The sequence below is a fragment of the Mandrillus leucophaeus genome, unplaced genomic scaffold, assembly GCF_000951045.1.
Source record: "Mandrillus leucophaeus isolate KB7577 unplaced genomic scaffold, Mleu.le_1.0 Scaffold322, whole genome shotgun sequence".
Classification (NCBI taxonomy): Eukaryota; Metazoa; Chordata; class Mammalia; order Primates; family Cercopithecidae; genus Mandrillus; species Mandrillus leucophaeus.
The window spans coordinates 2,682,395-2,705,765 of NW_012103388.1; the positions used below are offsets into that span (position 1 = coordinate 2,682,395).

A 23,371-nucleotide genomic window follows, 5' to 3' on the forward strand; every position below is an offset into this window, starting at 1 on the left:
AAAAAAAAAAATTAGCCGGGCGCGGTGACGGGCGCCTGTAGTCCCAGCTACTCGGGAGGCTGAGGCAGGAGAATGGCGTGAACCCGGGAGGCTCATCTTCTCATCTTGCCGAGATGGTGCCACTCACTCCAGCCTGGGCGACAGAGTGAGACTCTGTCTCAAAAAAAAAAAAAAAGCCACATACTTCTCTCTATATTAAAATGATCTCCATTTTACTACTGACCTTCTCGTCCAAACCACCAGTATCCTTTACCCGCACTATTGCCATCTCTTTGTAATTAGCCTCTCTGCATTTCTTTTGCCCATGTTTACAAGCCATATTGCACACAGCAGCCAGAGTGACCTTTTAAAAAAAAAAAACATGAAAATTGTCAAAGCTTAAGAAATCAAATAGCATAATTAATTGATGAACCCATCACCCTCCTCCAGAACTTAGCAATAATGGCCACTCGATACCTCTTCCCACTCCCTGAATTATTGTGAAGCAATTCTAGACATCTTGCCATCTCTTTCTTTTTGTTTTTTAAAAATTTATTTGTTTTTCTTTTTTTTACCCTGTCAACCCAGCTTTTCCCAATTCTGGGAAGAACTGGAAAGAGAAGGCCTGCCATGCCATTTTATTTGTACATACCCAGTGCTCCTCAACTAACTGTGGGGCCACGTCCCCATAGACCCATTGTAAGTTGAAAATACATTTAAGGCCAGGTGCAGTAACTCCCACCTGTAATCCCAGCACTCTGGGAGGCTGAGGCTGGTGGATCGCTTGAGCCTAGGAATTTGAGACCAACCTGGTGAAACCCCATTCCTACAAAAAAAAAAAAAACAAAAACAAAATTAGCCAGGTGTGATGACACATGCCTGTAGTTCCAGCTACCAGGGAGGCTGAGGTGAGAGGATCACTTGAGCCCAAGAGGTCGCGGCTGTGGTGAGCTGTGACAGTTGAAAAACCATTAAGTCAAACTGTTGTAAGTTGGGGAACATCTGTAGTTCAGTATATTAATAAAAAATAAGGGCACCCTTTAAGAAAAACCACAAGCATGTGATAGTTGCAAAACTCTGTGCACCTATAAAAACCATTGAATTTGTGCAGTTTAAAGGAATAAATTGTATGGTATGTTAATTTCTATCTCGATAGGGATATTAAAAAACAGCACAATAGCATCATCTTATTAATAATATTCTAGTAATTTATCAAAATCATGAAATAGCCAAAATTCATATTTTCCCAGTTATTATTATTATTATTATTATTATTATTATTTTTTGAGACAAAGTCTCACTCTTGTCCCCCAGGCCGGAGTGCAATGGCACGATCTCAGCTCACTGCAACTCTGCCTCTCAGGTTCAAGTGATTCTCCTGCCTCAGTCTCCAGAGTAGCTGGGATTACAGGCGCCTGCCACCACGCCCAGCTAATTTTTGTATTTTTAGTAGAGATGGGGTTTCATCATGTTGGCCAGGCTGGTCTCGAACTCCTGACCTAAGGTGATCCGCCCACCTTGGCCTCCCAAAGTGCTAGGATTACAGGCATAAGCCACTGCACCCAGCCAGTATTATAATTTTTTAACACTTTAACAGAGTTTTAAACATGAGTCAGATCATGTTACTCTTACTTAAAACCCTTCAGTGGCTTTTCATCCTATTTAGAATAAAACTCAAACTCCTTATGCTGGCTTACAAAAGTCTGGCCTGCAAACCCCTTGTGTGATGTGGCTTCTGTGTGCCTCTCTGACTTTCTCTGGCCTGCTGAATTGTTCCTACCTCAAAGCCTTTGCATCAGCCGTTCCCTCTGGTAGAATGTCCTTCCCTGTATTTTCATAAGGCTGGATCCTTCTTTTCAACGTAGACATCCCTTCCTCAAAGAGGCCTTCCCTGATCAACCCCTCGTTTTCCAATCTAAAGTGGTATCCCAGTCACTCTGTCAAATCATTTATTTAAAAAGTCTGGGCGTACCGTGGTTCATTGTCTGCTATATCTTTTAAAATTAATTTATCATCTGTCTTTCCTGGCCTTCTATGCTTTCCTATCCCCCCAGTATTTTTTCTCTTATGTTCACTGCTGAATCCTCAGTGCCTAAAATAGTAATCGGTACATAACAGACCCTCATTAGAAGATATTCATACAAAAAAACTGCCAACACATACCAGGTGTTTGATATTTATAAAAATAGTATTATTTTAAACCACCCCCACCCCCCTTTTTGTTTTTAGAGACAGAGTCTCATTCTGTCACCCAGTCTGGAGTGCAGGGTAGCTGGGACCGTAGGCACATGCCACCATGCCTGGCTAATTAAATTTTTTTCTTTTTTTGTAGAGATAAGGTCTCACTATGTTACCCAGGCTGGTCTTAAGCTTCTGGCCTCAAGCCATACTTCCACCTTAGACTCTCAGAGTGCTGGGATTACGGGTGTGAGCCACTGCACCTGGCCTAAAAAGTTATCTGATAGAATATATCACCTTACTGCATAAACAGTTCCAGAGTTCTCATTGATATGTTGTTTTGAAAGGACTGTTCTAATTTTCATAGGTAGCTTTCGTTTCTCTGATAATAAGCTATTTCAGGCTAGGAGATGGTTTGATTTATTTGTGGGTTTTTTTCTTTTTCTTTTTTTTTTTTTTTTTTACCTTTTGTCCTTCATTTAATGTCCTGCTCACTTCAGTATTCAATAAATAACTCTGATAAGACAAATTCCGTTTTTGTTGTTATTTGGCAAAATGTGGAATGTGCATGTGTAAGATTGGAAAAATTAACATTGATAGCTTGCTGGCTTTATTCTCCATTGTCACCTTTTTCTTTTGTCCTAAATTGTGGACCATCACACCTTCAGCTTGTGAGCCATCTCTACTACCCGTTATGCAGCATGGCGGCTGAAGTGTAGCTGGGGTCGGCTAGAGTAGACCCCAAATTTGTGATTAGTTATGTATCTTGAGATGAGGGGAAATCCTGAATTATCCAGGTAGACCTACGTAATTACAAGGCTCCTGACAGGAGGGAGGCCTATGTATAGAGAGAGAACAGAATGCTGGAAGCAGAGGTTGGAGTAATGTGCTTTGGAGGTGGAAGAGACCCCATGGCAAGTCATGTAGTTGGCCGATAGAAGTGGAAAAGGCAGGGAAATGTTTCCCTTGGAGCCTCCAGAAGGAATGCAGCTCTGTCCACGTGTTGATTTCTGCCTGGTGAAATGGATTTCAGACTTCTGATCTCTGAAACTGTAAGATAATAAATGTGTATTGTTTAAGCCACAAATTTGTGAGTTCATGATAATTTGTTGTGAAGTTAATCTGATTTCTTGGCTTAATAGCGACCAAAAGGGAGGTCAGCAACCTCTCTCTGGTAGGTAATTTTTGGGGAAAAGAAAAAGATATAGGCAATAGAAAAATGAAGGAATATTAGATGCTGCAGTTACAGCATTGACGGTTATAGTACATTTAAGATGTTGATGGCTTTTTTCTTTGTATTTTACACAGATCAGAAACCTCTTGACCTTGCCCAGGGTGCTGAAATGAAACACATTCTTGTTAATAAGGTACAGAGTAATGAATTAAATTTATCTAATAATGTTTAGAAAAAAATTTTGAATGTGTCAAATATGTAGATGCATTTTTCATGAAAACATGTTTTTGACAGGTCATTTACAAAGCATTGAAACGATACGAGGGCCCTCTCTGGAAGGTAGGTTGGGGTGGTTTTTTAATTATATAACTGTAAAGAATAATTCTCAGGTGCTCTATTTCTGTTTAAAACTTTTAAAAAATCATTTCTGAAGTATATGTGATTTAATCGCTCTTGGATCTTATAATGTAAACCACTTATTTTTTATTTTTAGTTTTAGTTTTTGAAACAGAGTCTTGCTGTGTCGCCCAGGCTAGAGTGCAGTGGGGTACTCACTGCAACCTCCGCTCCCTGGATTCAAGTGGTTCTCCTGCCTCAGCCTCCCAAGCAGCTGGGATTATAGGTGCCCACTACCGCGCCCGGCTAATTTTTTTATTTTTAGTAGAGACAAGCGTTCACCATCTTGGCCAGGCAGGTCTTGAACTCCTGCCTCGTGATCCACCCACCTCGGCCTCCCAAAGTGCTGGGATTACAGGTGTGAGCCACCGCACCTGGCAAACCACTTTTATACTATTGGATTTCAAGAGGCTTCCACTGGTTGTAGCAGTTACTTTTCTGTGTGTTGATGGTCACTTTTAGGTGTTTTTTTGGTTTTGATGAGTCACTTTTAGGTGACTAAGTTCTTATGAAAAGGAATGGGGGGAAAATACATTTTTTTTTCTTACTAGATCAAAGAATTACAGTATTATTTTTGTTATGAACATCAAACAATGGAAGACTTAGAAGAAAATTGATATTTGAATTATCATGTGGTACATATATAAAATTCTTCTGGTCCTGATACTTGCTACATTTTAGAGAATCCTGTTTTCTAGAATTAACCATGGAAGAGCACATAATTTCTTTTGCATTTGCACGCAATCCCTTTATCTATTTATGTATCTGTATGCTTATATAAGATAAATTTAGGATAATTTTCTTTTTTAGACATTCATTCATGACTTTGAGGAAATTGTCTTTGAAGCCCACAGCTGGTATATTTTCTGTAAATAATCCCTGAACAGTTTTGCCAGAACCATAAAGTGTAATCATCATTGATCTTATCAGTATGGCATTTCTGCTGTTCCTGTCACCCTGTAGTGGTATGTTTTCATTACTGCACTTAGTACCTGAGTTCATGTTTGATCATTTTTTTTAAACGTTCAGTACTACTGTCTAAAGACTCAAATATGACTGTCATCACTTAATTACTTTTTATCAGTCAACTATTTGAATCTAGATGTGTCAGCTTGGGAAATCTTTGTTATTTTTCCCTTAGAGTTCAAGATTTTTTGGCTGGAGATTATTCTGGGTAGTGTTGGAGCATGGAGTCCTTTCGTGGTATAGGAAACAGTAAGTATTATGATCTTTACACTTAGCAAATTTCACTGTATAAATTTTGAAATATGAATATTTTTCACTTATCTCTTTTCCTTTTGTCTTAATAATTTCATCTTTATTTTGAAGGCCCGATGCCGTTCATAATATTTACCGCCAGGGATGCAAACACCTGACTCAAGCAGTATGCACGGTAGGATGAAACATGGATCATTTGCTCCTCTGTGACATCAGTTCTTCAAGTGATTGACCCAAATCATGTATACAGCCTTGTAAAATCTTGGGGTTCCGTGGAATGCTGTAGAAAGCACTTGTATATATTTTTATTTGAGAACAAGTAACGTCGTGGCCTCTGCATTTTGAACAAAATTTTAAAATACAGTCAACTTTTATTTATCTCCATGTATTATGGAATGAGAGATGGATTGTCCAAAAATATTTGTCAGATTTACCCAGGCTTATTTGATTATGAAATATCCTAGCACATGCACTTGAAAAGAATGTGTATTTTGCTATTATTATTGGTTGTAGGGTCCTATCAATATTAATTCAGTCATGGTGGTTGATAGCGTTCAGATCTTTTGTGTCTTGGTTTTTGACTAGTAGTTGTATCAGTTGCTGAAAGAGGGATGTGAAAGTGTCCAACTATGCTTATGGAATGTTGCATTTCCTTCTCTGTTATTGATAACATACTTATGATTATTGTCTTCTCGATTAATTGATCCTTTTATTGTTTTGTGGCCCTCTTTATCTCTTGTAATACATTTTGTTTTAAAATTTATTTTGTCCGATATGAACGTAACTACTTTGGCCTTCTTATGTTTACTGTTCACACGGTGTCTTTTTCCTATCAATTTACTTTCAGCCTATATGTATCTTTATATTTATTTTCTGTCTTTTGGGGATAGCATATGTTTTAGTTTCTATTACCCATTCTGGCAATTTTTGCCTTTTAATTGGATTTTTCTTTTGTGAATGTCTTCTACTTTCATGCTTCTTCACGTGTAAGATAATTCTGGGTTTTGTTTTGTTTTGTTCTTGTTTTTGTTTTTTTGAGATGGAGTCTCACTCTCTCACCCAGGCTGGAGGGCAGTGGCACAATCTCAGCTCACTGCAACCTCCACCTCCCAGGTTCAAGCGATTCTCTGCCTCAGCCTCCTGAGTAGCTGGGATTACAGGTGAACGCTACCATACCTGGCTAATTTTTGTGTTTTTTGGTAGAGATGGGGTTTTGCCATGTTGGCTAGGCTGGTCTCGAACTCCTGACCTCAAGCAATCCTCTTCCCTCAGCCTCCCAAATTGCTGGGATTATAGGCATGAGACACCACACCCAGCCTGAATGTCAGGTAATTTTGGATGGTACTCTTAATATTATGAATGTTGAGTTCTGGAGATTTCGGATTCTGTTGTTTATCTCTGTTAAGTATTGTCCGTTGTAGCAAGTCCTGTTCTTGGCTTGGTTTGGATCATGAACTGTGTGACTTGGGCAGTGGCTCCGGACTCAGTTCAGATAGGCTGTGTTTATATGAGCTGCTTCTATGTGTGTGTGGCTCATGAGTCAGAGATGTGAGTAGTAGACAGAATCTGGGGACCCCCTCTCTGTCTCTTTCCCTTGGGGGATTCCCCTGTTCTCTTTAGTGCTTATGGATTCCCAGGTTTGCTTTACTAATGTCCAGAGACAGGGGTTTCCACATGTGCCCTTGCTGTTGTCCTGTCACCATGTGGACTGTGCTTAGTCCCAGGTGCAAAACCTGAGGCGTGGGAACTTACTTCCACAGCTCCTTGGCCCCTTTCCTCCAGAGAGCGTGACTCCCTGTCAGAGTCTGTCAGCGTTTGTTCAGGTCCAGGTTCCTCCATGTGGTTGCCTTTTCTTTTGCATCCAGGTTTTAGAGTTGTTTTCCGCATGATAAAGGTGTTGTTGCTACACCTTTACACCAACTACAGAGGTGGGGGGCCTCTGATAGGGTCTTGAAGAAATCTACCTTTTTCCGTTCTTAACCCATTTATGTCTAGTGTTCCATTATTGGAATGTTAAGCTTGTGGGAGTTACTTATATCCTACTGCTCAAGGTCATCACCAAGGTCTGATTTTTCACAAAACATTTTGCAACCTCTGACATAAATGACTTAAAATCCTTTTCATGCCAAACTTTTATTTTAAAACCCATAATTATTTCTGATTCTTCTTACTCTCTCCCTTTTCTCCTTCTTTATCAACCTTATCTACTGCTGATTATTTTATATTCAGCTCAAACAAAAAGGTAATAAAAAATGGGAACTGTGGTAGCTAAATGATTTTATAACCCAAGTGCATATTAAGTTATACTTAAGAAAGGATAAAAATGACATACCTGATGAACCAGAGTATTTATGTTGAGTAACTAAGAAGTTGAGAGCCAGACCCGATATAGGTAAACTACAGTGCATTTGATACTCCCACTGTAATCTATTTTTTTCTGATTTTTGTCTATCAATATTTAAGTGTTCAACTGGGTATCCTTAAGTCATGTGAGTACTTTAAATTTTATGTATAGATAATTTTAGGGTCCTCTTTTATGTGAATGAATGTTGTCTTACTGACTTCTTTATATCCAAGGTAAAATCCACCGATAGCTGCCTCTTCTTTATTAAATGCTTTGATGACACCATTCATGGCTTCCGGGTTCCTAAGAATAGCCTTCAACAGTCAAGAGAGGTAATCTTATGGATTCATGTATCTTTCCTAAAACGTACAGAACATTTAAAGACACGGAGAATATAACATAGGTTCAATGGTAACATCCAAAATCTTGTCGATTGTACTTTTTATTTTTTTAAAAATTTTTATTTATTTGTTTTTTTGAGACAGAGTCTCACTCTGTAGCCCAAGCTGGAGTGCAGTGGTGCGATCTCAGCTCACTGCAACCCCTGCCTCCTAGGCTCAAGCGATTCTCATGCCTCAGCCTCCCGAGTAGCTGGGACTACAGGCGCGTGCCAACACACCCGGCTAATTTTTTTTGTATTTTAGCAGAGACGGGACTTTACCACATTGCCCAGGGTAGTCTCAAACTCCTGAGCTCAGGCGATCCACCCACCTTGGCCTCCCAAAGTGCTGGGATTATAGGCGTGAGCCACCGCGCCCGGCCCTGATTGTACTTTTTAAATGAAGCTTTTAAAATTTAGTATGTGAATTAGTTATTTATCAAAATGTACCAGCAGATATTTTCTGTTCGTAATTTCTTTTTCAGTTTTAATTCTCTGAATGTAAGGGGCATCCTTTTAATGTAAATGACAGGTCTACGCCTTAACTTATAGGTGAGGAAACTAAGGATTGTAAGATTGAAGTGATTTCCCAAGGCCAGGCAGCTTGTGAGTGACAGAACCTGGACTACAAATCACGTGTTCTGATACTCATTACAGTGCAGACTCAGCCTTCCTATGTGATAAATTAAACAACAGCAGCAAGCTAGAAAATTGGGATTTACTTGACCAATACTTATGGTACAGTCACTTAATGGAGTATCCCTATTCTTTTCTTTTCTCTCTCTTTCTTTCTTTCTTTCTCCTTCCTTCCTTCCTTTCTTCCTTCCTTCCTTCCTTCCTTCCTTCCTTCCTTCCTTCCTTCCTTCCTTCCTTCCTTCCTTCCTTCCTTCCTTCCTTCCTTCCTTCTTCCTTTCTTCCTTCCTTCTTCCTTTCTTCCTTTCTTCCTTTCTTTCTGACAGAGTTGCTCTGTCACCCAGGCTGGAGTGCAGTGGTGGGATCTCGGCTCACTGCAACCTCTGCCTCCCCAGTTCAAGCGATTCTCCCGCTTCAACCTCCCGAGTAGCTGGGATTACAGGTGCATGCCACCACGCCCCACTAATTTTTGTGTTTTTAGTAGAGACGGGGTTTCACCATGTTCATCAGGCTGGTCTCAACCTCCTCACCTTCTGATCCGCCCACTTCAGCCTCCCAAAGTGTTGGGATTACAGGCATGAGCCACCACCCCCGGCCCTTTTCTTTTTCATTTATTTATTTATTTATTTTTTGAGATAGAGCCTCCCTTGCTCTGTCACCCAAGCTGGAGTGCACTGGTGTGATCCTGGCTCACTGCAACCCCTGCCTTTCTGGTTCAAGCAATTCTCCTGCCTCAGCCTCCTGAGTAGCTGGGATTACAGGCATGTACCACCAAGCCTGGCTAACTTTTGTATTTTTAATAGAGATGGGGTTTCACCATGTTGGCCAGGCTGGTCTCAAACGTTATCTGCCCACCTTGCCCTCCCAAAGTGCTGGGATTACAGGTGTGATCCACTGCGGCAGGCCTATTCTTATTCTTTTAAATCAAAGCAGTGTTCTGTAAACTAGTTCAACCATTGTGGAAAACAGTGTGGTGATTCCTCAAGGATCTAGAACAAGAAATACCATTTGACCCAGCCATCCCATTACTGGTTATATACCCAGAGGATTATAAACCATGCTGCTCTAAAGACACATGCACACATATGTTTATTGCAGCACTATTCACAATAGCAAAGACTTGGAATCAACCCAAATGTCCATCAGTGACCGGCTGGATTAAGAAAATATGGCACATACACTCTATGGAATACTATGCAGCCATAAAAAAGGATGAGTTCGTGTCCTTTGTAGGGACATGGATGCAGCTGGAAACCATCATTCTCAGCAAACTGTCGCAAGAACAGAAAACCAAACACCGTAATGTTCTCACTCATAGGTGGGAATTGAACAATGAGATCACTTGGACACAGGAAGGGGAATATCACACACCAGGGCCTATTGTGGGGAGGGGGTATGGGGGAGGGATAGCATTAGGAGAAATACCTAATGTAAATGATGAGCTAATGGGTGCAGCACACCAACATAGCACATGTATACATATGTAACAAACCTGCACCTTGTGCACCTGTACCCTAGAACTTAAAGTATAATAATAAAAAATAAAAAAATTTAAAAAATTTAAAAAATAAATGAAAGCATTGTTCATAGACATATCTTGATTTTTTGGTAAACTATGTAAGAGGTTAAATAATCTATTTTCCAAAGTGGTAAACTTTGGCCCTGCAAAGAACCCTAAACAGTCTAACTCATGACTCTCCCAACATTTCATAAAATGGTAAGATTTGACCCTGAGTGTAGTGTAAGAAAATGAGGAAAAAGTAAGATAGGGTACTTTTAGGCCAAACATTCTTTTTTGTGAAATCACTGTTATTTTAAAAATAGGGTAAAAGTTAAAGCATCAGGGCAAGTACTGGCTGTTTTAATATGACCTTAGTTTCTTGTGCTTCTAATTTGATAGTAAGTTAGTAAAATTGTGTATCTGGATCCATTATGATATAGTAACTTATTCTGTGAAGTTATAAAATTACAGGTTCTTAATATTGAAAATGAGAACCTATAATTTTTTTTTTTTTTTGAGACAGCGTCTCACTCTGTCGCCCATGCTGGAGTGCAGTGGCGTAATCTTGGCTCACTGCAAGCTCTGCCTCCTGGGTTCATGCCATTCTCCTGCCTTAGCTTCCCCAGTCGCTGGGACTACAGGCACCCGCCACCACGCCTGGCAAATTTTTGGTATTTTTAGTAGAGACGGGGTTTCACCATGTTAGCCAGTATAGTCTCGATCTCCTGATCTCATGATCCGTCCTCCTCGGCCTCCCAAAGTGCTGGGATTACAGGCGTGAGCCACAGTGCCCAGTCACGAGAACCTTAATTTTAAGTGACAAAGTTTTCTCTCGTTATTTAATTTCTGTAATGTGTTTGAATATTAACATTCATGAATATGTAAACTTATAGATGATTTTTTTAAAGTACTAGGAAAAGCTTTTATCCAGACATATCACGAACAAGAGACCCACATTGCTGTTTCATTATTGGTTGCTTCGCTTTCCTTTCTGAGGCCATAATATTTATTTCACTAGGTAAATTTTACGCTTATCATATCATTGTAATATTATCTCTTTGGAATAAAAGTGCTTTTCACTCTCGTTTAAATCCTTGCATGATTTCAGGACTGGCTGGAAGCGATAGAAGAACATTCTGCTTACAGCACTCACTACTGTTCCCAGGACCAGCTGACTGATGAGGAGGAGGAAGATGTGGTTTCTGCCGTAGACTTGAAGAAATCCTTAGAGGTAAATAGGAAAATGTAACCTGACCTTTACAGCTATCTATGTCATACAAGTTTTATTAAGAACTTTTTTTTTTTAAGATGTAAGGTTTTGAAATTATGATTTCTAACAATAGAAATAGTATTGTTCTTTGCTGACTTACGTTGTGTTGGTAGTTTATGTCTGTCATGGTAATACTGTCAAATGCCTTTGTAGATATGCTCTGATGAGATGGACATGTGCCTTAAAGGCACTGTACTTTTTTAGGTGAAGCTTTTTACATTGCTGTTAACAGACTGTCATTCTGTTTGAAAATTGCTGCCAGGACGGGGAGCATGCATAGCTTGACTTGCTGCCCTTTATGACTTCACTGCAGATTTCAGAGTTTAAATAATGCAACCATAGTGATACCTTTCCTGGTCGGTAGGTTTCCTTTAAAACCACTTGTAATCTGTAGCTTGGTTGCTGAGAGACAAGGTAAGGCATCAAGAATGAATGGAGAAGTCATCTGAAGTGACACCAGTGCCTTATCCCCAGAGGATTATCAGCATAGGTAATCGAAATGAAATAGGTGTTTTGAGAGGTCATCAATTTTCTGGCTGTACCTTTTATTTACATCTTGTATCTAAAAGAATGGGAATTGAGTTTGGAAAAATTAGAACTATGGAATGATGATGAGTTTCAATCTGAATAATTATGTCAGGATATATGAATTTGCCTACTAAATTTAATTTTTTTTTTGTCTTTATAAATTAAATGAGTTGGTGGCAAGATTTGAATGTTTCTAGTTCAACATTTTTAATGAAGTTAAATTCCCTAATACCTAAGGAGTTTTATCAACTTAGGGACCTATACATTTAAATATAAAAGGTATTTTGACTCTTTCAATCCCAATGTTAATTTATGACGGAACATTAAAGAATTTGAACTCTCCCGTGTTTGTGGAAGACATTCCCTGGAATTGCTGACAACTCCTTTACCATACTACCTCTGGTTTAAAGCCTAGCGTGTATGCGAGAACCATAAACAAAATGTTCAGATCAGTGGACTTTGCAAAAGTAACATCTACTACAGCATTTAAATAACATTAAAACTGGGAAAATATGGAAGATTTAACATATATGGCCAAAATTACATTGAAGTAAAAAAAAAATAAAGATGCTAAATATTTTAACTTTCAGTTGGTATTCCCTAATTGAAAAGAAATCCTTCCCTATTTACCTATCCTCAATAAGAGGTAAATGATAAAACCTAGAAGGATTTACAAAGCATACTAATAGCTTTCCTAGGATTATGATAATTTTAAAAGTTTTTAAATGGAAGTTACAGGTAAAATAAAGGCATACTAACTTACATACCATTAAAAAGATTTATTCTTTAGCATAATTTTCAAATTTTCAGGTCATCAACCTCGACTATATCTGTCAGTTTATTCCTTATTTTAATGTTTTGTTCACATGTTAACTTTAAAACCATGAAGGTTTTGCCTTTTAGATTTTATTGCACCTAAAGTCAATGAGAGTTTGAGCACTATAGTATTAAGCACGTTTAGCTTTTGCATGCTCCTCTCCAACAGAGTTTGAATGCTAATTCTGTAAATCTTTTTTTTCTTTTCTTTTCTTTCTTTTTTTTTTTTTTTTGAGACAGAGTCTTGCTCTGTTGTACAGGCTGAAGTGCAGTGGTGTGATCATGGCTCACTGCAACTTCTACCTCGCGGGTTCAAGTGATCCTCTCGCCTCAGCCTCCCGAGTATCTGGGATTACAGGCCCACAACACCACACCCGGCTAATTTTTGTAATTTTAGTAGAGATGGGGTTTCACCATGTAGGCCAGGCTGGTCTCAAGCTCCTGACCTGAAGTGATCCTCCCGCTTCGGCCTCCCAAAGTGCTCGGATTACAGGCATGAGCCACCACGCCTGGCCAATTCTGTGAATCTTGATTCTGTCTTAACATCTGGAGACTGGTTCAAAATAGGTAAAATCTGAAATGAGCTTTGAAGTGTGTTGAATTATAGCTTGTTAGTAGACTGGCTCCAGGATGCCCTTCATTCTTGAGTTCTTAAGTTCCAGTGAAATTCAGGGGCCAATTTATGGAAAGGTCTATTCTTGGTACCTATGGACATTCTAAGGGGAATTAGGAATTCCAGGACTGATATACTCTAAAATCATCTGAATTAACAACAAAACTGATTTTATTTCCTTAACATGCTTTTAGATTAGTACACAGACCTATAAGAAATTAGCGAAAGGCTGAGGTGGGAGGATCACTTGTGCCCAGAGGTTTGAGTTCAGCCTGAGCAATATAGTGAGTCCCTGTCTCTTAGAAAGAAAGAGTGAGTCAGTTTTTCAGTACAAACATTTTTCAGTGAACATTGTCTTATACAATATGATTGTATAAGACAAATCCTAGAATTATTGACCTCGTGGTTGTTGCTGTAATAGCAACTTGAAAATATTTCAGAAATAAAAATTGGAAATTAGTCAAGCACAGTATTGTTATAGAACTGCACTGTCCAATATGATAGCTATTAAATATCCTGTGGCTATTTACACATGTGGCTATTTACATTTAAATTAATTAAAATTTAAAAATTCAGTTATTCAGCTGGGCACAGAGGCTCATGCCTGTAATCCCAGCACTTTGGGAGGCTGAGATGAGTGATCACTTGAGGTCAGGAGTTTGAGACCAGCCTGGCCAACATGGTGAAACTCCCTCTCTACTAAAAATACAAAAATTAGTCAGGCATGGTGGTGGGTGCCTGTATTCCCAGCTACTCAGGAGGCTGAGGCAAGAAAATTGCTTGAACCCGGTGGGGCGGGGCGCACAGGTTGCAGTGAGCTGAGATTGTGCCGCTGCACTCCAGTCTGGGCAAAAGAGGGAGACGACTAAAAAAAAAATTCACTTATTCATTTTAACTATATTTAGCTACATATCAGCCACATTTCAAGTGCTCAGTAGCCACATGTGGCTACCACAGTGGACAGCGAAGATAATGAATATTTCCAGCATCATGGAAAGTCCTACTGGACAGCGCTGGGATAGGCTCTTAGATGCTCTGGGTGGTACTAGCAAAGTGGGGGTTTTATTTGTTGAAGATGTCTTGATTCTGTAGGATCTGAACTGCTTCTGTGTTATAAGAAGTGATGAGCAGACCAGGCATGGTGTCTCACGTCTGTAATCTCAGTACTTTGGGAGGCTGAGGTGGGTGGATTGCTTGAGCCCAGGAGTTCGAGACTATCCTGGGCAACATGGCAAATCCCCATCTTAAAAATAATTTTTTTTTTTTTTTTTAAATTTTGAGGCTGAGGCTGCAGCAAGCTGTGGTCACACCACTGCACTCCAGTCTGGGCAACATGGCAAAACCCCGTCTCTACTAAAAATACAAAAATTAGCTGGACATGGTGGCCCATGCCTGTAGTCCCAGCTACTTGGGAGGCTGAGGTGGGAGGATCACCTGAGCCCAGGAGGTGGAGGTTGCGGTGAGCCAAGATCACACCACTGCACTCCAGCCTGGTTGACAGAGCGAGACCCTGTCTCAAAAAAAAAAAAAAAAAAAAAGCAAATGATGCTCGAGTTTAATCAAATGAGAAAATAATATAAGGCTTTTCTGATTTAAGAATAAATGATTCCCAAGGCGGGCAGATCACATGAGGCCAGGAGTTCAAGACAAGCCTAGCCAACATGGCGAAACCCTGCATCTAAAAATACAAAAATTAGCCTGGCATGGTGGTGCACGTCTGTAATCCCAACCACTCAGGGGGCTGAGGCACAAGAATCGCTTGAACCTGCGAGGCGGAGGTTGCGGTGAGCTGGGATCGCACCACTGCACTCCAGCCTGGGCGATAGGACCATAGAGCCAGACTCTCTCAAAAACAACAACAAAAAAAGAATAACTGATTCCCAACTAAAATAAATGTGCAGAAAGTTGCATGTACATCAATGTGGAGCTAATAAAGATTGGTACATCCATGCAAGAATGAGGCAAATGTATATATACTGATATATTTAAGATATACAGTTAAGTGAAAAGGACAAGGCGTAAAATGATGTATCAAATATGATACTACTTGGGAGAAAAAACAGGGATGTACACATATATATTTGTGAAGATTTAGATCATTCAGGAAAGATGAGAAATTAGCACTTGTTGCTGCAGCTGAGAAAGGTGCAAAATAAGATTGTCAGGTGTGTGAAGGGGAATTACTTTTCTCTATATATCCTTTCATTTTTTTGTTTTTTATTTTTACTTTACGTAAATACATATTGCAAAGTGAAACACTAAGAAAGTTAGACAACAGGAGCATAATAATCGCCAGATGTCAGAAAGAATAAATGTGCTTTTGGGTTGACTTAGGAAAGATAGAGTATGGGTTTTTTTTTTCTTTTTGAGACAGGGTGTCACTTTGTCATCCAGGCTGGAGTGCAGTGGTGTGATCACAGCTCACTGCAGAATTGACCACCTGGGCTCAAGTGATCCTCCTGCCTCAGCGTCTTAAGTAGCTGGGACTATAGGCATGTGCCACCAAGCCTGGGTAATTTTTGTTGCTGTTGTTTCTTTGTAGAGATTAGGTCTCATTATGTTGCAAGGGAGGTCTTGAAATGCTGGGCTCAACTGATTCTTTCGCCTCAGCCTCCCACAGTGCTGGGATTACATGAGTGAGCCACCATACCTGGCCAGAGTATGAGGCTATCTTTGCAGTGGATTTGGCTGGAGTTAGCAAGACTGAAAGATAAGTGCTAGGACACCACTACTTGTAATAGTGGCCATTTTCTGCAAAGAAGAAAGTGATTAGAGTTCTACAATCTATTATTTTTAAAGTTTGAATTATTACTGAAATATAATGTTTGCAGAAAAAAGGAATTCACTTTATGTCTTCAACTTGATGTATTCTGACAAACGTATATTGTCTGTGTAACCACCACTCCTATCAAGATAAAGAATATTTTCATTATGTCAAAATGTTGTTCCCTTGCTGCTCTTCCCAGATAATACCCTCCACTTCCATCACTGGCAACCACTGACCTAATGACACTGATATAGTGACAATGGCATTACAAGCATGGTCAGTTTTCCTGTTCTAGAATTTCGTGTAAATGGAATCATACAGTATGTGCTATTAGGTGTCTGTTTTCATCGTCATGTTGTGTGTATTAGTAGTTTCTTCGTTTTTATTGCTGAGTAGGTGGCAATCTGCTTCTGTGCTTAATTAACCAAATGTGGATTTTCTGCAGCAAATAACCTGGAATTAATTACTTCTCTCCTAGCCTATGCATTCCTCTCTAGCTATTCATCCCCTTGATATGCATTTTCGAGCTGCCCTGTAGGTTAGGGATCATAAGGTAGTTTAACATTAGCTTAACTCACAAAACCAACAGCTAAAAGTTTGGTTTCTAAGCAGGAGACCTGTGTCGTAAATGTGGCACAGGTGCTCACCTGGGGTAACTTCTGATCCCCTAGGCCCCTGTACCAATGGGTTTAATCCTTGTTCTTGTGTGCTTTCTCCATATAACTTGGGCAAAGTTAAAATACTGTTAAACTTTAGGTATTATAACATCGCTCATAGTGAGATTCCATTTATGTAGAATAAATAAATAGAAATTAAAACTTAAAAAGAGTCCCTGTATTAGTTCGTTCTCATGCTACAAATAAAGACATACCCGAGACTGGGTAATTTATAAAGGAAAGAGGTTTAATTGATTCACAGTTCCACATGACTGGAGAGACCTCACAATCTTGGCGGAAGGCGAAGAGGGAGCAAAGGCATTTCTTACATGGCAGCAGGCAAGAGAGCTTTTACAGGGGAACTCCCCTTTATAAAACCATCAGATCCTATGAGATTTATTCACTATCGTGAGAACAGCACAGGAAAAGCCCACCCCTATGATTCAATTACCTCTCACCAGGTTCCTCCCACAAAACGTGGGGATTATCGGAGCTACAATTCAAGGTGAGATTTGGGTGCAAACACCGCTAAATCATATCAGTTCCTGACATAATGTCAATGGCATAGAAGTCAAGAATGAGAAACCATGTTGGACTCTGCAAAATATCAATAAGAATTAACTTTCATAAATTGATTTTTAGTTTTTCAAAATATAACTAGTAGCAACTAAGCAAATGGGAGACTATATTATGTTTTATTATATTAATAACCTCTGTTCTTTTTAGTATCAGTTAAAAAGCACTAAATTGTTTAGAACAAAAGACATAGTTTGTACCCAACTTAAAACAGTATGTGTAGATTGAATCTTCTCCAGCTGACCTGTTATGTACCCTTTAAAACAAGTAAATCATCGATCAAGGAAACTTTTTAGTAACTGTTAGATGAAAATATGATTCAAGGGAAGATAAATGTGATTCATGTATTTGAAGATGATGCTACAGAAGGTGTTTCCTGCCTTTAATTATAACTTCAGGACAGATTCATAGTCTGCAATTGAAGCCATTGCTTACTTTTATGCCTCCAGCTTACTTTCATCATAGAAACGAGAGGATAAAACAGTATCATTGACTTGCACATAAGCATATTATTAAATATGTATAGAGCAAGAATGATGATTTTCTATTAATAAATCATGAGTGATGCATCTGGTTGCAGTGCATGTTTCGGTGCCTCTAGATAAACTTTTTCCCTGCCCCTTAACCTGTAATCACAGGCTGAGTCTGGAAAACTTATCAGGCATATATGGTGTTTTAGGTGTAGGTATTCTCCCCGCTCTCCCCACCAAGTGAATTATACATAGGCGTTGTTAGAGCCCTCAAAACAAAGGAGAGTAATACAAATTTTGAAGAGAACATTGCCTGTCACTAATGTGATAACATGAATAATTCTACTGTGGTTGAGTTGAGCTTTGTGAGCACTAAAAAATTTATAAGGTGAAATAGGAGAAAAGAGTATTTACTATTTACCTATGCCACCCTGACATACTGATGTATAGTAACTTTGATTTTGGGGGTGCAAAATGTTTTGTGATGGGTTAGCTGAGATTAGGAGTGTAAAGTAGGGAAGTTTCATAAGGCTAAAGATACTACCTCTACCTAAAAGAATGTGATTTTACTGTTTATAAGGTCAAGATTCTCAGAATAAATATTTTCTATTTTGATAACCAAGCAAATTTACAATGATAATTTCCTTGCTTATTCTTCCCACCTCTTTAAAGGGAACTGGTATATAAAACTACCTTCAAAATGACATTTTTAATATAATACATGGATTTGACTCATCTTTCATTTTGGATTTCTAAATCTGCACTAAGATGGGATGCAACTTTCATCATGAAATTCTGTATTTATGGGTTTTTTTTTTTTTTTGCCTTTAGGGATCTAAAAATGTAGAACTTTCAAATTACAAGGAAGAATGCTTTCTATAATTGACTTTACCTTATTTTCAGAAGCTTTGACACACTAAGAAAATGTCCTTTTTGGTCTGATGATGTGGGGGCTGTATGCACTTAGATTGCTGAACGAGAATCAGTTTGTGGTTTCCAAATGTTAGGACCATCTGGATTTTTTGTTTTTTTGAACAAAACAGTTTTTAAAATACATTTTTAAGAAATGCATTTTATAACTTCTTGATGAATTTCATCAGGCCTATTAAAAGTGTTAATAAATCAGAGAATTTTAATTCCTCAGATATACATGGCGTAATGAGATAGTAATAGTAACTGATGCAATTGTATGGTAGCTACACAACAGATGTTGAATGTATTTAAAACTTAAAAATATTTATTTTTACTTTATACTTGATTAACTAAATGTTATATTCAGTTTACAAGGAAATTTTCTCTCACCTTTTTTTTCTCTGTAAGACATATGTCTCTTTTATGGTGTATCAATCTATGTACTGAAAGTTTTGGTAGAAACATTAAAGCATAAGTAATGTAAAAATCTTTTATTAGTTTGTTTTAATTTTGTCTTTTCTTTTTTTGCAGAAAGCACAGTCATGCCAACAGCGACTAGATAGGGAAATTTCCAACTTTCTCAAAATGATTAAGGAGTGTGACATGGCTAAAGGTAAACAAACAAGCACTATCCCTAAAATCACTCTTTAACACATAGGTATTGACCCGTTGTAGTTTTGTTTGACTTCATTTTTAAATAGTTTTTGGTTTTGAATTCAGAGTTATATTTGACAAAACTATTTTGAAATTCTAAAAGGGCATTTTAAAGTTTCTACTCACAGAGGATGCCTGCTTTAGAGATTAATGTTTTTATTCTTTTTTAAAAAAAATAAATTTAAAGTTAATGTTTTTGGCCTGTAAATTAATTTTGGCTACAGAATGAGAATTCAGCTTATGAATCCCGGAAGACTTGGGTTTTGGAGTCAGAATGTCTAAAGCTTGAGGCCGGGCATGGTGGCTCATGCCTGTAATCCCAGCACTTTGTGAGGCCGAGGCACGTGGATCACATGAGGTCAGGAGTTCAAGACCAGCCTGGCCAACATTGTGAAACCCTGTCTCTACTAAAAATATAAAAATTAGCCACATGTGGTGGCATGTGCTTGTAACCCCAGCTACTTGGGAGGCTGAGGCAGGAGAATCGCTTGAACCCAGGAGACAGAGGTTGCAGTGAGCCGAGATTGTGCCGGCGCACCCTAGCCTGGGTGACAGAGCAAGACTCTGTCTCTCTCTCTCTCTCTCTCACACACACACACACACACACACATGCACACACACACACACACACACACACAGAATGTCTTAGGCTTGAATCCTTACTCTTCCACTTACTGACTGTTACTTTGAACAATACTTTTAACTCTTGCGAGTTTCACTGCCCTCATCCCTAAAATAAATAAGTTGATTGTTTTCAGGCCTTGGCCTTTTATGATTCTACAAACGTATATATGATCTTGTCTAGCTGATTATTAATCTTCCTTTCAGTAATAACTTTTTATGTCTTCATTCTCTATTATGAGTTATCAGGAGTTGACTATAAATAGCCTACAAGGCCAGGCACAGTGGCTCACACCTGTAATCTTAGCACTTTGGGAGGCCAAGGTGGGTGGATCACCTGAGGTCAGGAGTTCAAGACAAGCATGGTCAACATGGTGAAACCCTGTTTCTACTAAAGATACAAAAATTAGCTGGGCATGGTGGCACATGCCTGTAACCATCTACTCGAGAGGCTGAGGCAGGAGAATTGCTTGAACCCAGAAGGCTGATATTGCAGTGACCTGAGTGCCACTGCACTCCACCCTGGGCGACAGAGTGAGACTGTGTCTCAAAAAAAAAGAAAAAAAAAAAAAAAGCCTACAAATCAAACAAGCATTGAGAAAAAGGTGCCTATTCTTGTGTAAATTAAAAAATTATGTTTTCTTAAACTCTTAACAGATGCTTAGACTTCAGCCATGATGCATATATAAATGACTTCACTAAAGTATAAATGATGTAGTTATTTGTGAGTTTATGATTAACTTTTTTTTTTTTTTCGAGATGGAGTCTTGCTCTGCCTCCCAGGCTGGAGTGCAGTGGTGTGATCTCGCTCACTGCAAGCCCCGCCTCCTGGGTTCATGCCATTCTCTTGCCTCAGCCTCCCGAGTAGCTGGGACTACAGGCACCTGCCACCACACCCGGCTAATTTTTTTTGTATTTTTAGTAGAGATGGGGTTTCACTGTGTTAGCCAGCATGGTCTCCATCTCCTGACCTCATGATCTGCCGGCCTCGGCCTCCCAAAAAGCTGGGATTACAGGCGTGAGCCACCACGCCTGGCCATGATTAACTATTTTAATGACATGTTAGTTTCCTTTAGTCAATTCCAAGATTCAGTTTCTATATTTCCAGGGAATGTGAGAAATGTTAATATTAGAGTAAATGGACCATAATAAGTATTCTGTATCTGTCCAAGTGTACCTATGGCATCCCTTTACTTCAGTTGAACCAACATATATTTTTATCAGCAGTGATAGCTTTGGGAAGGACAGTGGTTAGGTTATTTTGATTATTAGTTGCAGGCTGGAATATTATATTACTTAGCACTGTTCATTCTCAATGGCCTATGCCCCTATGCCTGCCTGGGGCTTTTCATGAGCCGCTCCCTCTTCTGGAAGGCTTTTCTCCTGAGTGGCGTAGTCACTCTCTTCCTTCCTTCCCTAGTCCTTTCTTCAAAAGGTGCCTGCACACGGAGACTTTTCCTGGCCTCCTGCGCTGGTTTGCTTCTCCTGGTTCGCTCTGTCCTGCTCTGTGTACTGCAGCCTCAGCCCTGGGGCTTCTTGGCCGTCGGACTTGTGATTGGATTCAGCAAATTGGAGGCTCTGTCCAGATCGTTTCAGGGCTTTATCTTCATTCCCTCCAGCCGGACTGTGGTTCCGCAGTGCTGCCGGGTTCCTCTACCTGGCCACTGTCCTGTTCTAGACTCCAACTCTTGCTGGGCTTAGCAATACCGTCCTCTCCCCCTGTGCCAGGGTGTTAACTGTGTCCTGCATGGCAGTCTCTATTACTTCAACCCTCCTCACCTTTGCGAGCAATCTCTTTTTCAAATTCTTCTCAGTTAACGTTTTTTCTTTCTTTCTTCTTCTTCTTCTTCTTCTTTTTTTTTGAGACAGGTGTCTCTCTCTGTTGCCTAGGCTGAAGGCAGTGGTGAATCTCGGCTCACTGCAATCTCCACCCCCCAGATTCAAGCGATTCTCCTGCCTCAGTCTACTGAGTAGGTGGGATCACAGGCGCCCGCCACCATGCCCGGCTAACTTTTATATTTTTAGTAGAGATGGAGTTTCACCATGTTGGGCAGGCTAGCCTCGAACTCCTGACCTCAAGTGATCCACCCGCTTCAGCCTTCCAAAGTACTAGGATTACAAGCATGAGCCACTGTGCCTGGACCTCAGTTACCTTTGAGCAGGCCAGCTCTTGCCTGCTGAGACCCTTAGCTGATACCTCATCCTCTGAAGTTCACCTCCCCTCAGCACTTGTTACCCCTCTACCTTGCCGTAGTTTCTCTTTGTTACTTATCCGACTTCCTGTGAGCGTGTGTAGTTGATTGCCTGCCTTTCCCACCAGGATATAAACTTTAGGGCAGGGATTTTTACCTGTTTGCTGATTATCTGTGGTACCTCAACAAAACTTGACATGTGATGGGGATCTCTCTCTCATCTCTCTCTCTGGCTGTCTCTCTTTCTCTCTCTCTCTCTGTGTGATGAATGAGTGAATGAAATGAATGTCCTACTTGTCTAGCTTACATTTATACCTTAGATCTCTCAAACTCAGGGAGAAACAAATAATAAATTTCTGTCAAGTTAGTAAATTTGAAGATTGTACAAGTCAAAGAGACCTTTCAGAGACATGAAATAGGGAACAAACCATCAAAACTGTGGCATATTTTGCATTCTTTTGCCAAGAGGGATTCCACAGTTAATGCCACTGATTTTTATATCCTACTCCTCTCCCCTGAATTCTGCCTTTTTTTTTTTTTCCTGAGGCAAATCTTTGAGTAGTTCTTTCAATGGGGGTCTGTGAGTAGAAGAATTTCTACCTTATCTAAATCTTTATTTCACCCTCACTGGGTTATAGTTATCTTCCACTAGCATTTTGAAGATGCGATTGCAACTTCTTCTGACTTCTGATATTTTCTTTTTTCTTTTTGAGACAGAGTTTTGCTGTTGCCCAGGCTGGAGTGCAGTGGCGCGATCTCGGCTCACTGCAACCTCTGCCTCCTGGGTCCAAGCGATTCTCCTGCCTCAGCCTCCTGAGTAGCTGGGATTACAGGTGCGCCCGCCACTACTCCCGGCAAATTTTTAAATTTTTGGTCTTTTTATGTAGAGACGGGTTTTCACCATGTTGGCCAGGCTGGTCTCGAACTCCTGACCTCAGATGATCCGCCTCAGTCTCCCACAGTGCTGGGATTACAAGTAATCTCTCTGGGTTTTTTTGTTTTGTTTTGTTTTGTTTCTCTCCCCTCTTGTTACTGAAAAGATTTTCACTTTGTTTTTGGTATTCTGCAGTTTTATTCTGTCTCTGGTTTTGGATTTTGTTGTTCTATAGCTTGCTTGAAACTCTGTTGTTTAATTCAAGGACTCATTTGTTATCTTTAAGTTAGAAAAGTTTTTAGCTATTATGTCTTCCAATTTTACTTCATCATTCTTTATATTCTCTCCTGCCAGAACTCTTAATAGACATATGTTGGGCCTTCTCGTTCTATCCTCCTACCTCATTTCTCATTCCATTTCTTTCTGTTGCATTCTGAGTACTTTTCTCAGATCTATTTTCTAGCTTTAGTTTCTTTCTCAATTTAGTCTGTTTTTCTGTTTAATCTTTTGACTTTCTACTTTCTAATCTTAGTGACTGTATTTTATAATTCTAGAAATTTTAGGCGGTGGTTTTAAAAAGTTGTTATTTTTCCCCATAGCGACATGTTCTTTTACATTAC

At 39.5% G+C, this 23,371-nt stretch overlaps 1 protein-coding gene across 2 annotated transcripts in view; it reads left to right on the forward strand.

The window, feature by feature from the left end:
- Positions 1-23,371, forward strand: part of OSBPL1A (oxysterol binding protein-like 1A) — a 240,199-nt gene that overhangs the window by 79,596 nt on the left and 137,232 nt on the right. The window contains exons 8-14 of one of the 2 annotated variants that reach the window (XM_011988065.1): positions 3,466-3,524; positions 3,626-3,670; positions 4,869-4,942; positions 5,057-5,120; positions 7,523-7,621; positions 10,911-11,033; positions 18,942-19,023. In XM_011988065.1, coding sequence (XP_011843455.1) covers positions 3,466-3,524; positions 3,626-3,670; positions 4,869-4,942; positions 5,057-5,120; positions 7,523-7,621; positions 10,911-11,033; positions 18,942-19,023 — 546 coding nt within the window. Of the gene's footprint in view, positions 1-3,465; positions 3,525-3,625; positions 3,671-4,868; positions 4,943-5,056; positions 5,121-7,522; positions 7,622-10,910; positions 11,034-11,493; positions 11,563-18,941; positions 19,024-23,371 lie in introns of those variants that run through there. The other variant, XM_011988066.1, reaches the window with a different exon arrangement.